Genomic DNA, 16,345 nt, shown 5'->3' with positions numbered 1-16,345 from the left:
TCAAGCCTAAAATATGCTCAGAGATAAATGGTCTCTTTGATCATTTTCCTGACGAGAGCCTCTAAATGTCAATCATTACCAAAACTTGCAGCAGGCATTTGCCATGCTCTTTCATACTCTCCAAAGGCTATCATTCAGACGACAGATGACACAGGCAAACATCTTTATATTGCACTTCAGAAAGAGGCAGTAAGTCAATTAAAAGAACACAATACAGCTTGGCAGGTTCACAATCAGAATGAGGAAAGAGTCTTTTATTGACTTGCTTCAAACTGATGCTTTCTAAACATGGATATTAGGACAAACCTTATTTGGAGACTGTCACTCTAGATACTATCACTAGTGTTTCTCTGTAGTACTTTAGCAGTCTTTAAAGTAAACATGACATTCAGGACCCTTTTCACTTATTTTATCCATTGGAAATTGACTGGACTGAAATAACACCCGAATAGACCAAGGTGGTTAGCTGTCCTTTGTATTTCACAATATAACTTTCTATCTCTCCATTGCAGCATTGTTTCTTTGTTCCTTGTGACTTTATATGTTACAAGGTGACTATGTCTCTAAATTACAGCATTGTTTCTTGTAATCTTTTTGCATTTGGGTACTATACTGCACTGAGAACCAGAAAGAAATTGAAAAGGAAACACTGTTCTACAAATGAATATGCAGCTTGAAAGAAATAACTGCAATCTATATAAAATAGCTCATAGATATATGGAAATGCAGTCCTCTGTGACTGAAAGGTCATTGATTTCGGCCTTGAAATGTTACCATCTGCAGAAATTGCAGTCACAGTGCTGGTCGGGAACGTCACTGGTTTGGCTCGTCCATTCTCAAAGGCGTGATTATCCACATCCTTCAGTTTCCAGTTCAGGCCAAGTACATGCATGGCTGTGAGAGAAGCCAATTAAGATCATGAAACGGAACAGCAAGCACATATCATGTCATGAGACATTCTCATTTGCAAAGGGATATAGTTTAAAAGCTATTGAAAGCCACTCTGGAAGGTGATTTGCAGTCTCCTTTATGCATGTGTTGGACACAAGCGCAGTGCATATAAAAAGAAAACCTATCCCTCATTAGACTCTCTAAATAGTGCACTAATGTCTTTTTTTACTATTTGAAAACATGTTCTTTCAATTATCGAGGAGGGGGCCTTGACATAAACTGTTTTGAATATACTCCACATTATTCTTTAGCTTGTCACTGAAAACATTTGTTGCAGAGAAAATAGAATTAGATTCCAGTGATTAAAATGAAAAAAGAGGCAAAATGCGAAAAACTAAAGCCTGAAGATCAAAGCATGTCTCTGTTATATAATACAGGAGTTTCTCCCATTCTCTCTTCACCGCTCGCTGTCTCTCCTCTTTCCCCCATTCTCTCTTCAAAACATTCTCTTCTTCATGCACAGCCTTTAAATCTTAGGCAAACACTTTCTAGTTGTTTTTTTAACCATTCGATCTGTGTGAAAACAGCTTGGGAAAAGTCTCCTTCAAAGTTCACAGCGAGGGAGCTTGCTGAGGAGGCTGCGCTTCACACACCTCTCTTCCTCTCGGTTTGATCTTTGGAGGGATGAATGTTTCTAACAGGCCTTCAGCAGGGGAGGAGGAGTCTCCAACTGCGGCAAATAACTCACAGTGGGGAAACAATGTTAAAAAATCGGAGAGAATAAAAAATGGAGGTTATAATGTTTTTGTGGCCTAACGGAGTGAATATAGATTGCTGCGGACAATAAGATCATGCAGCTTTCGCTTCGCTCCAGATATTAGTCAATAAACTGATGTCTTTTTTCCAGTGTCTCTGTGTGTATGTGACTTCCTAGAGATAACACGACTATTTAGAGCAGAGCACCAGGTGTTTTGGCAGCAGAGGAAGGAAAACTCCACCTGATGGGCTATTTCGTTATCTCTTGTAGGGGCAGGCTGGATAAAACAGCTTGCACCTGAGTACCTCATGGTCAAATAAGGACACACAAACACACACAGACACACACACACACACACACACACACACACACACACACACACACACACACACACACACACACACACGCACACACGCACACACACACACAAACACACACACACTCACACAATGAGTTACCTATACAGTAGCAGAGCAGAACAGACAGCAGGGTGGCCACGCCAACAGCACTGAGAGCGGTGCATTTCCACGAACACCGTTTAGGTGACTTGTTAAATTTGAATGCACCTCTTGATAGCGTGTTGCGGGTTAGGGGACGAGCTGGTGGAGAGTAGACAGCTCCAGTCGCCATAGTATAACCGGGATTAGGAGTTGTGAAGAGAGATGTGGTGCCAGTTCCAGTCTTAAGCAGGAAGTGCCTAGGGAAAGGAAGATAAGATATGAGATGATGAAATATAAAAACAATAAACTTGCTGAAAACTTTCAGAGTGAGCTGTGAACAAAACCACAGGTTAAAAAAAAAGAAAAAAAAGGAAAGGACATGTAGCAATGTCTTTGTTAAAAGTTTTTTTTACATTTCTGACCTATCTGACCTATTGAGAATTTTGAAGTTACACCTTTTTTATTGATGTATCACTATTTGAATCACCATGGAAACTGCAGTTATAGTTTGCATTTTCTTTATTGTAGACACAAGGTTTTGTACTGTATGTAACATAAGCTGTAATTTAATAAGCTGCCCTTAAAATCCCAATAGCTTCATTGATTTAGAGGGCTGTCATTGGATCAGTGCCTGTACTTGTATGAAATAAATGTCTCTAATGATGGTCTATGATGGAAAGAACCAAACCAAGTCAAGTCAAAGAGAACTGTGGTTAACTGAGCTCTAGAGTTTATGATGACAAACATAACCCATAATGATGTGTATGCATCAGCATCTGATGGCAGTGTTTTCTGTTTTGCTTTTCATCAGTGGCGCTCCACCGCTGCCGAATCTTCAACGCCACAGCAAGATAAATCATTTTTACCTGAGTTGTTAATGTTAAGTTTGCGGTCTGATTTAAATATGATGAGAAAAACACAAACCACAAAATATTAACAAGACAAGTTTTTAGCTCATAAAAACTCACAAACTTTACAGTTTGAATCAGTCCAATGTATCCCTCACTGAATGAACACTGAATGACTTTTGCTGACATCCTTCCTACAATAGCCACATTTTGTGAAAAGGACAATTGTCTGGAGTCAAGGACATATTTTTAATACATATATATATATATATATATATATATATATATACTTTTAAAACAAAAAGCAGCGCAGCTGTTTTTAACACTTATAATAAAAAAATGTAAGAATCATGTGACAATGAAGAATAAAGTAATGGCTCTTTAAAATTGCCATAACATGAATAGATTACAATTTAAAATATATTAAGATATAATATTTAACATGTTTTCAGTGCATTTTTGATCATATAAATGCATCCTTGGAGAGCCTTCTTCTAAAAAAATGTACTGCCCCCAAATTGTTGAATGTAGTGTATATATACATAAACATTTGATTAAAATACTATTTATTTATTCATAGTAATGTGCATATTAATAGTGGCCTATTAATGTAATTTAAACATAAACACACCACATACATGCATACAGTACGTATATGTATATAAAACACATTGCATAAAATTAGGCACAGTATGATTGACTTGGATTATAGAAGATCAGGAACTTCTAAAAACAACATTTTAAAATTTAATTGAAGATATTTTGTTTGTTATGCTGGCTATGATTCTACTTCAAAACGGAAGTTTTCATTTTTTTTGATTTGTTCCCTTTTGTTGTTTATCTGATTCATTCATACTACACACATCAATAAAACAGACATTCTCAGATTCATTTCCAGGAAATTTCCATGTGTTGTTGGTGGTTCTTGTTCACTCTGGCTGGCTGTTATATTGGCGTTCTGCTGCAAGCTCTCTCACACTGGCTGCTGTGTACAGTCTTGTGTCCTGGAGGCATTTTACAGTTAGTCTGCTGTCAGTCCTCCTCACGGCTCTGGATGTAGGGCTTGTTTACGTGGCCATTTTATTTTTTTCATTTAAGTTTACTGTCTGATTTAAATGTGATTAGGAAAAGAAAACTTTAACGAATAATAATAATAATAATAATAGCAAGAAAATTATTTGAGCTCATACAAATGCAAAAATTATTTGCTCCTTTGCAGATCAATATGGATGAGGGTTTCATTATTTTATTTATTTATAAATTAGTTTTTTTCACTGGACTAGAGTGCTGCCTTTATACTTTTGACCAAATTGCTTGCTTGTTTTTTTGTTTTTTTCAGTTGTACTAAAATATATACTGTATTATATAGGCAAGATAATGTTGTGCCTATACTGTTATAATGGCTTTTATTGTTCAGAATATATATATGTATATATATATATATATATATATATATATATATATATATATATATTCTATTTAGGTACACTTAAATTTTATTGTATTTTTGGAAAGTAACACTAGAAAAAGCATTATACAAAACAAAAAATGATCAAACACAGCTGATGTCTCGTGGTGGCACCTACAAGAATAAAATGGTTATTATTAGACTAGTCTTCATCTCATCTGTACATTATTTTATCATTTTTGTCAAAAATGGCATTCATTTTTAATGTGATTTTTATTTTATTTATTTTTTCATGAAGAAAGGTACCTGATTCCACCTTCTACACAAACAGTCCTTGACTGTGTACAATTTCAGATGAGGAAACATTTAAAACTTGCCAGCTACTAACAGCATTACTCTATAAAAGTTCAAACTTCAACGGTCAGGCAGCACTCAGACGCTTGTTCTTTTGTGCAAATTTCAATACAGGCCTGGTTTAAGATGCCTGCTTTTCATTCAGAAGGACTCCATTGTAAAACTTTATAATCTGCATGGTTATGAGCTGCTGCCACGACTCCAAACACACACGCACACACACATTTTTCACAAGGGCTCAGATAGGTTCCGGGCCACTGCGCACTGAATGAGGCACATTTAAAAGCCTTCACAAACGATTAACAAATACACTGACAGTGTGCCGTTTTGAGGCCAAACAATCCATAATTGATTAGCGGGAGTGTGACGCCAGGCAGAGAAAATGACTAAGCTAATCCTCATTGCCCCTTTTTGTAGGGTGTGAGAGTGTTGTTCGCATTAGGACGACTAAGAAGTAACTTCACCCCAAAGAGTTTTTTTTTTTTTCTCTCTTGTACAATGTGATTCTCTATCAGTGTCCCACCTTTCCTTGTCATTGGTTTGACGCTTGGAATGCTGCGGTGCGAAAGAAGAGGCCCTACAGAAGAAAAAAGGAGGATTTGGAGGTTGAAAGAGAAATTGCAAACAAAAGAATAAAAGTCCTTTCCTGGCATAATCTGATATATAATGACTGCCGCATTAGATAGGCTAAAGAAAAGAGAGGGCTTTTCAAAGGGCTACTTGTTGACTTAAAGAGTTAAAACGATTGAGTATATACGTGAAAAGAGTATGCGACCGGTGATGCGAGACAAGGCCTCTTTCTGACAAATGCACATGCGAGACTTAAGTTAAATGAGAGGGGGGGAAACTCGTTTAAAAAAACAAGGAGGACTTGCATGTATCCTCTCATCTCCAACTAGGATTCAAGCATCCTCTTTGAGGCGGAAGCATCTGTCACCTCAGTAGGGGTCTCGGAGCAGCAGGTGCCTCTCCAGCACTTGGCAGAGTGGCGTTATTTTAAGACACTCCCTGGAGGTTTCTGCGCCACTGCCATTTTAGGACAGTCCCTTTCTGTTGACATGTAAAGATCAGAATCTTTGTGACAGACAGGGGAGTGGAAAGTTTTCAAGATAACACTCTGAGAAAGGTAGAGTAGTGAGAAAAGGAGATGGTGATGGATTGGTGTACTGCGAGACGGAAAGCAAGGAAGCTGAAGAGAGAGAGAGAGAGAGAGAGAGGTAGTAGAGGAATTCTACTGGGATCATTAATAACAGGAGAAGTCTGTGTTATCTGCCTTGATCTAGACACACAACAAAGATTCTTCACTTGATGTGATTATAAAACATCTTCCCTTCTCATATCCATAAGAAATACGCTTTCACTAGATTCCTTTGTTTTCTTTCTTTTTGTTGTTGTTTTTTCCTCTCCACAATGGAGCACAACAGCTGTGGCCCGCAAAAGATCAAAAACCTGACGCGCAGCATTGCCAACACTTCTGTAGGTAATGACTGTGTACAGTGCGACTGCAGGGTGGATTTTACATGAAATGCCATTTCATAAAAAAAAAAAGTAAAAAAAAAAAAACACTTTAGCGACCAATTTACCAAGTTGAAATTATTTATGAAATATTAAAACTAAATATTAAAACAATCCTTGCTTTTCTACATATATTCTTGTACTGATGAAAAATAGACAGTAGGCTATTTCATGTTTAGTAGAGATTTCCAGAGATGTTTTTTTGAAGTTAATTAAAAGCGTTAAAGAAAAAAAAACATGGGCATTATGTTGAAATACCAAGGAAAGAAAAGCCACAGTAAATTACAGGCCAGGCTGATTGTAGACTGAAATTAAATTTGTTTCATTCAAGATGATCCACTCCACACTTATTTTATAATGGCATCCCATTTCTCTATACTCTAAACACACACAAACATGGCTACTTTATTCATAGGTTATACCTTAATGGTTTAATTTTGTGTATTCTAGCCTACACACATTGCAGTCTTTTTATGACAGAAAGCAACAGTGAATACATTGCTTTAGATACAATGGTGAATATGGCAATTTGAAATAGTGTTTGAAATTGCTTTATGGTTGTTAGAAATATTTCAGCTGCACAGATAAATGTTAGTATTAGTTTTTTTCTTCCTTTGGATGACATAAGATCTAGCCTTCAACAGCTTTTAAATATGATATAAATATTTTTTTTAAAGTTTCAATACATCATCGATCTTGATTTACATTTAAATTAGATTTAATGGAACCTGTATTTCACAATGCATACAGCTTTTTGTTCATGTCAAAGATAAAATAACACGTTGTTTTCTCTTTTGGCTGAAAACTGAAAATTACATTTGTGTTATTTTTGGGGGAAAAAACGATGGCCGTCTAGTAGCTATTTTTCAGTACATTTAGTCACAATCTTAAGATGAGCATTTAATGGCACCATGTTTTTTGTTGTGGAATGATACTGTGAACAGTTTAAATCTGTTATTCATCTTGTTTAACCTTTTGAGTGGGTGGCAGCTCAGGCTCCTTGGGGTACAGTACATGCAGCAATTCAGGGTTATATAAACTGTGCCATTTTATGACATTATGCGCAATGTATCATCCATGAAGAATTTAACTCCTTCATACTGTTTCCAGCTTCCTTCTCTCGATCTCTTTAAATATATACACTATATAAGAGTAACGCTGAACAAGCATCTGATATGTCGATCATGTATTTTTGGGTTTCTATGTCAAAAATCCAATTATTTTTAAATAAGCCATTTTTGCATTTTAGTTTCAGTAAGATATTTTCTTTTTTTGTGAAAGAAGTTTTCAGATCTGAAACTGACAGTCTGTTTTTACAATCCAAAAAGTATTTTATTTCAAAAGATCAAGGACGATTTGTTATGATCCCTTTAAGCTAAAAATAAGAATATTCTTTTTGATGTTTCATCCACTTAGTCTAAATATAGGCCAAGTGAATTTCATGAACTGATTGATTTCCATTCAACTACTAATATTATATTATGAGGAACAACGTCTATCTTTGCGATTTGTGTCCACTACTTGGTCATTTTAATGATATGTGTTTGCATGAAAATTGCACGTATACATAATAGAAATGTTTGCTTGCACATGATGACTTCTGTTTTGGTTAATTAACTCTATTTCCAATACTTTTGCATTCATATTCGTCCTCTGCAGGACCCAGTCTACCGGGACTCTTCCCTTCAGCCTTTTGAAGTGAAAATGCTGATTGTAGCGTTTAGAAATCTGCATATGGGTGTGGAAAATCTATGATGCAGTACATTACTATTTACTCTGTGAGTCGTTTATGAACAAAGGCTGAATTTTGTGAAGGTAGATATCCTTTTGTAAAGACTTGTACTGCACTTTTATTCTTTAATTCAAAAACATTGACTTATAATTAAACAATAAAAAGGATAAGAGACTGTCTGCATTTTTTGTATTACTATGATAAGAACAAATGTGTGTATATAAATGCTTTTGGGATCCATATGATACGTGTATCTGAAGAAGCCGAGACTAACATGATGTGTATTTACAGTATTTATGCTTGATATGATACTCATGCCATGCATACATAAATTCATACTGTCAGGTGGATGCTGGGTAGGCAGCCCTCAGCTTGAGTAGTACACTTCAAGATATCTGTAGTGACAGCAAGGTGCATTATATAAAGGCTTGTCTTGGCAGCTTTTACCACAATATTTGCTCAAAAATGAGAAGTGATAAATAACTGATGGAAACTTAATGGGAAATGAATGACTATATAGAGTATGATTTTACACATTTTTAATATGTACACAGAAAACAGCGATTCATGATACACAATGTTAAAAAGATCGTAAAAGTGACATGAGTGTGTCTGAATCCCCATATAGTGCATTTCCATATACAGTATAGTTCACTCCTCTAGCCATAATGTACACTCACCAAATCTGACACAAACACACACACACACACACACAAATTCTTGTCTAAAGTTGATTGTATTTCTATAATATTTTAGTCTTTTTTTTTTTTTTTTGCTAAGTCATAATTATTTCATACAAAAAATTATTATAAAGATTGGTAGCAAATTATTCTGTTTACCAACAACTATGGAAACAAAACGTTTATTTCTTCACTTCTTCAACTCAGAGGACTATACAGAGAGGAACTGAAAAGTTGGTGGATGATTTAAATATCCGTGTGTCATCTGTAGATAGCATTTTCATCTATGTAAAATAAAATACAATTAAATTAAATTAAATCAATCTTTAGAAATATTTTTTCACTGTGCAAAATTGTGTATTTTCAATAATTCCTCTGTAAAACCAAAAAAGTCAAAACCATGAAGAAGATAATTAAAATATACTTAAGATAATACAATGCATGCATGTAATGTTGTTTGTTTTTATTCAGCATTAGAATTCACTCGCTTATTTGCTTTCATTCCTCCTCCATGTAGTCACTGACTACATATAGAACACTGAAAACAGTAAGTGAATGTGTAAGTGAATTTATGACTGTATAAAAACACGTACCTGTTCTCCAAGCCTACGTTGCCACCCAGTACCCAGTTTTCCTGCAGCTGCACACATTCAGATGCACTCTGAAGCTCTGTCGGCTGATTGGCCAGTGACTGGTTGAGGGAGGTAACTGACGGATGCTGCTTGTGTTGATGTGGAGCAGGTGGCAGAGGAGGCGGTCCTGCTTGACTGGGAAGCTGGTCTATTGGAAGAGGAGAGGCAGAGGTATTAGTGGAGCTTGTTACACAAAGCGCAGGCTGATTGTGTGCCTGTTCTAGATTGCATTGTGTTAAATGGGATTCTTTACAGGATGATTGGATCCCCTGAACACCTTCAAATCTTCACTCACTCCGTCCAGCTTCATTTAAGAGAGAGAAGCTAAACACTGCATTATGAGAATCACATGGTTTAAGGCAATGTGATTTAATTTGTGAATTATAATAATATTTAAAAAAATCTGTATTTAGCATACTTCTGAATGTTATATTGTTGAGTATTGCAGGTAATGTTTCAAGTCCGATTTTTTTTTTGAGAAATAAAAAATGTGAGGGGAGAAAATTATAATTTCTTAAAAAAATGCTATTTACATAAACTTTTAATGTATTTAAGAGAAGTTTGACAGAAGTTTAGGGGGAAAATGCATTTACAGTTTATTAAAATGTTATAATTAATAATAGAAAAGCACACACACACACACACACACACACACACACACACACACATATATATATACATGATGAATGTTCTACATCTTAGCTCTGCATAATTTTTCATTCAAGTTTTTGGAGGAAAAAAATCTAAACAAATATATTTATCAGTATTATTAACAAAGAATTAGTAGTAGTAGTATTTGAATCGCAACAATGTGTAACTGTACAACTTACAAAGATTTGAAATTGAGTAGTAATAGTGACATGGTGCTCACCGACTTTTACGACTGAGCAAACGTAAGTCTCCGCAGGCCGTTGCTGGGGAGCAGATGTTTTATAATGGGCTCTTAAACTGAACGCTTCACGTTTGATTACAGCCAGAGACAGACTCTCGTTTAACTAATGACCGGAACCTCCATTAGGACAGCAGGAAAAAAACAGGTTTTCTCATTTCACTCCAAGCTGGGTAATTGCCCCCCAAAATGACACTGTGTGATTATCTCACTGTCCCATCCTGCCGCCGTGCTGACAGGTCTGTTTCCATCTGACTACGGGTGTCCAAACATATGCTGTCACACACTAGACTGTGACAGGGACATACTGTGCAGGCAAGCCACAAAAATTCAATATTTGCCTTTATTCTCACGTGAAAGCACCACGAGGAATAACATGTGTGTAGTGGAATAATTTGTTATGTGCTTTCGTCTCTTTTTTCTCTTCTGAGTTCAATCATTAAAATGTCAAAATGTTACTGGCAATGATCAAATCGTACTTTATAACCTATTATTAACATTTCAAATGCATCAGTCACAAAATGATAAGCCAGATTTTTTTTTTCTACATAGGTTTTTATGTATAATACTGAATGTTATAATGTAAAGTGGCTTCAAAAATATTAGGACACCTAAGCCACCTTTAAAATGTATCATTTATTATCCTAGATAAAAACATATTAAATATCATCACATTAACTATGGACATTGATGATCAGATCACAATCAGATAGTACCGATGCAAGGACATTCTTAGCACATTCAATGTGAACACTAATGTGTTTTCATGATCAACTATACATGTGATTTGTGATACAGATGCTGCATAACAAATAATCATTATGCATCACTATGACAAACTTGGTTGTACATTTTCCATCATGCTCTACTTTATCCATAAATAAAATATTGTAACTCTTGGCATTTTAAATGTGACATTTATATCACAAGAGCTTCTGTAAAAAGAGCTTCTTTAGTCTTACCAAGCACCCTGTACTTGGGGATAGATCGTGCAGGTTCTTCTTTTATTCTCTCTCTTGTTTTTCTCCCCAGATCCTCACTCACGTGTCTCTCCCAGGCTGATTTCACGGGGCCTTTTAAAACTTTATTTTCTTCTCTTTTCTTTGCTTCTAATCCTTATTAGCATCCTTTACTGTGGGAATGTTTATAAAGTAGGCAAACACAGTAGAGCAGACATATTATTTTTATCTGTCAAAATGAAGGAATGCATTTGGAATTATCCCTCAATGTTTTTCAAATTCAGTAAATAATGGAAAAGGTTTGATTAACACAACCTCAGTTTAAGTGGTGTTTTCTGTTTAGTGCAGATGACAGTGATCAGATCTCTATACAGTCACACTGGAGAATGCAAAGTGCAAATGGAATTCACCTCAGAATATCAAAATAATATCCTGATATAAAACGCAGGTTAATGGCAAAGGAATAGCAACAATGACCAGATAGTGTCCTTTTTTTGTCTTCAATTAATAGGGATGCAGTAATTAGGCCATTCTGTTTCTTTTATTCTTTTTTTTTTACAAGCAGGAAGCCATATGCTTTAGAAATGCTGTACAGACAGCAATCTGGCAATTTATTTTCTCAAATGTCAACATTTATGGGAACATTAATTTAGACAGTTCTGTTGTCAGTGTCAAAGATGTTACACAGCAACACACTGTGAGATTTCAGGATCACACACATCAAGGATGTGTTTAAAAACAAGACATTTTGAGTACTAAAACTACTCAAGTAAATAATCATTAGAGTCACCTATTTTACTACATTATTTGAAATTTTGTTCAGGTTAAGTAACACAAATAACTAATAACAAAGCATTTGCGAAAAGCAACTCAGTACAGTTACTGCAGGATAAACTGTTATTGCTGTTATTATGGTGAACATACATCTTTGGCAAGCTCTTAAAATGGGCCTGGCACAGACTAGCACTGTGACAAGTGACTCTGAAGTCAGTGAGTGCAACTGAGAACGTGCATGTGTGCACAAACTACTGTAACAAAACACGTGCAGTATGACTGCTGGTGCCCATGTCACATCAATTATACTCAGGTTTGAATTTGCATCTGTGTTCGTTGTTTAATTCTCTGCAGTTTATTATTGCAACAAGGCGATGTTTTAAACCATACACATTTAATATTTCACTTTACAATAAATCAGAATTTATCCTTGGACATCATGCATGCAGTTACACTGATTCTGATGTAAAGCATGATCATTCAGTCTGGGAAAATAACAATAACCCTAAAGAAATAAACTAGAAACAATAGTTCATATACACCACAGAAGCACCAGTCATGTCAAGAACTATGAAACGCCAACTAATTCTAAATGGACAGAGGCTGAAGTGAGGAAAGAACAGGAATCATTATGACAGGTGTCTTGCCACATTCATGACAGGGTTAAAATAGGCCTCTGTGACAGGTGCATTAGACAAAGTGTTGGAGAGGAAACACGGTACACACTCCACTCTGTGAGCCTGACACAAAGAGGTCACCCGGTGCAAAGACGGCGATGTTGTGTCGTGCCCAGACATGGCGAACACCATTACACTTTCATGTTGTTTGCATTCGCAAATACATCAAACGGCCCGAGACAGTGGTTGGAAATGAAACAGCCAGCAATCTTAAGAGACAGTGAACTTCTGCGGCGGCACAATTTGCCTTAAATGTGCCCTTAAGGTAACTCATGCCTTTTTGAATGCAACTTAATAGAAAATTGCAACAAATTATTTCCTTCAATCTAGATAAGGAGGCACCGCTCTGATTCAATCTGAGCGCAGCTAGACTCCACATACTAACAAATGATTACACACAGCATGAGCAGAATGTTAAGGCATTCAGAAGGCTTTCCATCCAGAAACCGAGGCAATCAGCTTCCTTTAATCAAACACCCTGAGCAATAAAATACAATTCTCTCTCTCTTGATTGGACGTACACATGTTGTACACAGATTTCTTTTGAATGTGCATTTCTGTCCTTTGTAAGTTTATGTTTACATTTAGGTTGACTTCCTCTTGCACATCCTGCAAAAAAATAAATAAATAAAATCAAGCGGCAAAGAAAGGAAATTCCTTTATGTTTTTTTTTCTTTTTCATAAAAGTTTTAATTTGCAATGTGGGAAAGACAGATACAGCTGGCAAGAGATTTCTCAAGTCAAGTTGTTCTGCTATGATTTAACAAGATGCTTTAGAGGGCCATTTTGATTAATATTGGATGGAGCGACAGAAATGACATCCCATTTTACTGTTAATGCTACTGCTAATGTCTGCATAAAACACTGCTGAGGAGTCATCTACATTTTTTTTCTCTTATGACAGAGAGCCAAGGAAGGCATAAACATGAGAATATTTAATGAACCTGCACTGATACAAATGCATGCTGACAAGCATAAATATATTCTTTAGTCTGGACAAATAAAACGGATCAAAACAAACTATTATCTTTTCTGGTTGCCATATATCAAACTATTTTTTTTCCAGTAATAGTAAGAGTAAGACAAATAAATAATTTATGTAGGCTATTGTTTTCTTTCAACAGAGAATGCAAACAATTAGTGTTGTCAAAACCCTCTGCGTAAAAAGCTGTTCTCACAACAACATCTATCATTTATCAAAAAAAAATAAAAAAAAAAATAAAAAACATCCCCCTGCCCATGACAAGAGTATAACATAAACTGTCATATTTGATAAATGAGACTAAATACTACCAGAAAAGAGGGTTTGGTATTGCATTTCTGTAAATAATGAAAAGAAAATTGCATTCATGAATTCTGTGGTAAACAGAGGACTCTATGAGACACCATGAGCATGTTACGGTAACAGATGAATGTGAAATACACATAATAGTCTGTGCATGCCTGAAAGGAGCTATTAAATTATTATTAAATCTCAACACAAATAGTTGAAAAACAGAACATAAAATATCTTTAAAACAAACTCTGAACTTTTTCCTCTAAGTAGTAAGAACACGGGCACATTTGAAGGCAATGAAAATGATGCATTAACACTGAATACACATTGTTTGAGCATGTAATTTTTGCTGAATATTTTTGCTCTCTTGAAGAGCTTTTGCGCTTACTCCCCCTAAAACAGATTATAACACCATTCTTGATTATTCTGTGCTGAGCACTACCCTATATTTAGACATCTCTCCTTAGCTCTCCTTCCATTGACTTTGCCAGTCGGTATCACATCCAATCACTTGAGAGAAAATGTCACAGTTGGAATAACCCTCTGGAGCATGGAATAACCCAGCAGTTACCAGTGGACTATAATTGTATTTTACGTCAAGTTCAGTCTTCATGAGCCTCTGCCACATCCTCCAAAAAAAAAAAAAATGATATGTAAAATAAGAAAGAAATTCTTAAACCTCTTATTTTCAAAATCAAGCTTAATAGAAACGTTTAAACAAGCTCTCCAATCAAAACAAGAAATATAACCACCGCAAAGTGTTTTGGTTGGTTATTCAGTTTTAGTACGAAATACCTTCATGCCTTATTTACCCCACAAAAGGGTGCATATTAGTACCTAAAAGCTACAGATTACCTAAAGTGTACATATTAGCAACTAAATGGTACACCTTTAAAATGGGCACCGCACCAGAGGCAGCCTTGTGCATTTTTTTAAGAGTGCATCATTATGGCAAGAGGCGTCTGTAAACTGAATTACCATATAGGTTGTGATCAAAGGAAAAAAAAAAAAAAAAAAAAAGAAAAGAAAAGAAAACCAGTAATCCATGCCTTCCAGGCTTTTAGTCTGATCTCACTTTATAGGAAGTACTGAAGAGATGTAGCAGTAGGGCAGAGCCCACCCATGATGAGAGTAAGAGTTGTGGAGCAGTTGGCAGTATAAGACTATAAATCTAGCATAATAGTGAAACTTGTCTACCTGGCAGGACAGGCTATTCAGGAAGCATTCAGAGTCCAGCGTAAAGCAGAGCACAAGCAGTTAATCAAAGTCACACCGCCGCAGAGCTGAAAGTGTTCCCCGGGACTTAAAACCTAACAGAGAAAGATTTCAGTGCCTCTTGGTGTTTTCCTTCAGTCTGATTTCTACTTCTTAATATCTGAATATGCTCTATAGGTAGAATTCTCTAAGATTTGAATGGTAGTTATTTGTCAGTAACAAGGTAACATAACTTTGTCAGAATTTTCTGTCAGACAGGAACTTTAGATTTAAAGGAGAGATGTTTCCTGTGACATGATCACCCTCAAGCCATTCTATCTGAAACTGACATCTGCAATCTGTTTCCAAATGTAAAGCTTCACCAAGACCCCAGTAAAGACAAATCCTACCTACACCACATCTGTCACGATGCTACCGAGAGCCAGTGTTTCGCTTATGTCAATCATCGATTGTTATACTGTTCTTCAAAGAGAACAGTCACCAAAATCATTCACAATATGTAATGAAAGTTTAAAGTTAAATAATCTGAAGGTATTTCTTTATTTTTTCTATCTGAATGCATTGCAACTGTACTATATTGCATCTTGTACTGAGCAAATATCATTAACCTTCTTCCAAGCAATACTGCCAAAAAATGTCCACATACTATACATTTGTAGGGTTATGGCAAAGGGGGAAAAAGTGTGCTGATATTGATGTGCAACTGTTGAGTGATTTTACTTTTTCTGCAATCTTGTTTTACAACACTAGCAAAAAAAAATAAAATAAAATAAAATATATATATATATATATATATATATATATATATATATATATATATATATATATATATATATATATATATATTGGTAAAGACCAATATTTCTGATGATTTATTGGCGTGAAGTTACGCACAATAACAAACAGGAGTGCAACATTCTCAAAAAACAATAAGCAGAGTGGACTGCCATAATGCAAAACATTTACTGCAGGCTTCAACATAATCGTGTTTACGATTAGAAATGTCAACAACAACAAAAAATCGCATACGTAGGCCATTGTAGCCCGAATCTGTATCTGTATCCATGAGACTGTCTGAATACCGGCAGAATTAACATTTCTGTTGTAAAAAGAGAAACACTGTGCAGAAGTATTATTTGCTGTTATGCGTGTGACGCGTGTTCCAAAAAAAAAAAAAAAAAGAAAACTGGACACGCTCCGAGAGAAGGCCGTTAAAATCAACTTCCTATTTTCATTTTTGAAACTTGTGTTGGTTGTTCCAGTCGATTCGTGCAATAGATTTTCGAAGTTTTAGACTA

At 35.6% G+C, this 16,345-nt stretch overlaps 1 protein-coding gene across 2 annotated transcripts in view; it reads right to left on the bottom strand.

Annotated features, from left to right (window-relative positions):
* The window catches only part of si:dkey-237h12.3 (teneurin-3), a 114,299-nt gene that overhangs the window by 57,005 nt on the left and 40,949 nt on the right, over nucleotides 1-16,345 (bottom strand). For both annotated transcript variants that reach the window (XM_059515822.1, XM_059515823.1), the window contains exons 5-7: nucleotides 9,219-9,405; nucleotides 2,107-2,345; nucleotides 775-894 (exon numbers count right to left, since the gene is read on the bottom strand). In XM_059515822.1, coding sequence (XP_059371805.1) covers nucleotides 775-894; nucleotides 2,107-2,345; nucleotides 9,219-9,405 — 546 coding nt within the window. The remainder of the gene's footprint in view (nucleotides 1-774; nucleotides 895-2,106; nucleotides 2,346-9,218; nucleotides 9,406-16,345) is intronic.

This window comes from Carassius carassius, chromosome 29 (assembly GCF_963082965.1).
Source record: "Carassius carassius chromosome 29, fCarCar2.1, whole genome shotgun sequence".
In the NCBI taxonomy this organism is placed as follows: domain Eukaryota; kingdom Metazoa; phylum Chordata; class Actinopteri; order Cypriniformes; family Cyprinidae; genus Carassius; species Carassius carassius.
This window is presented reverse-complemented; position numbering and strand designations above follow the sequence as displayed.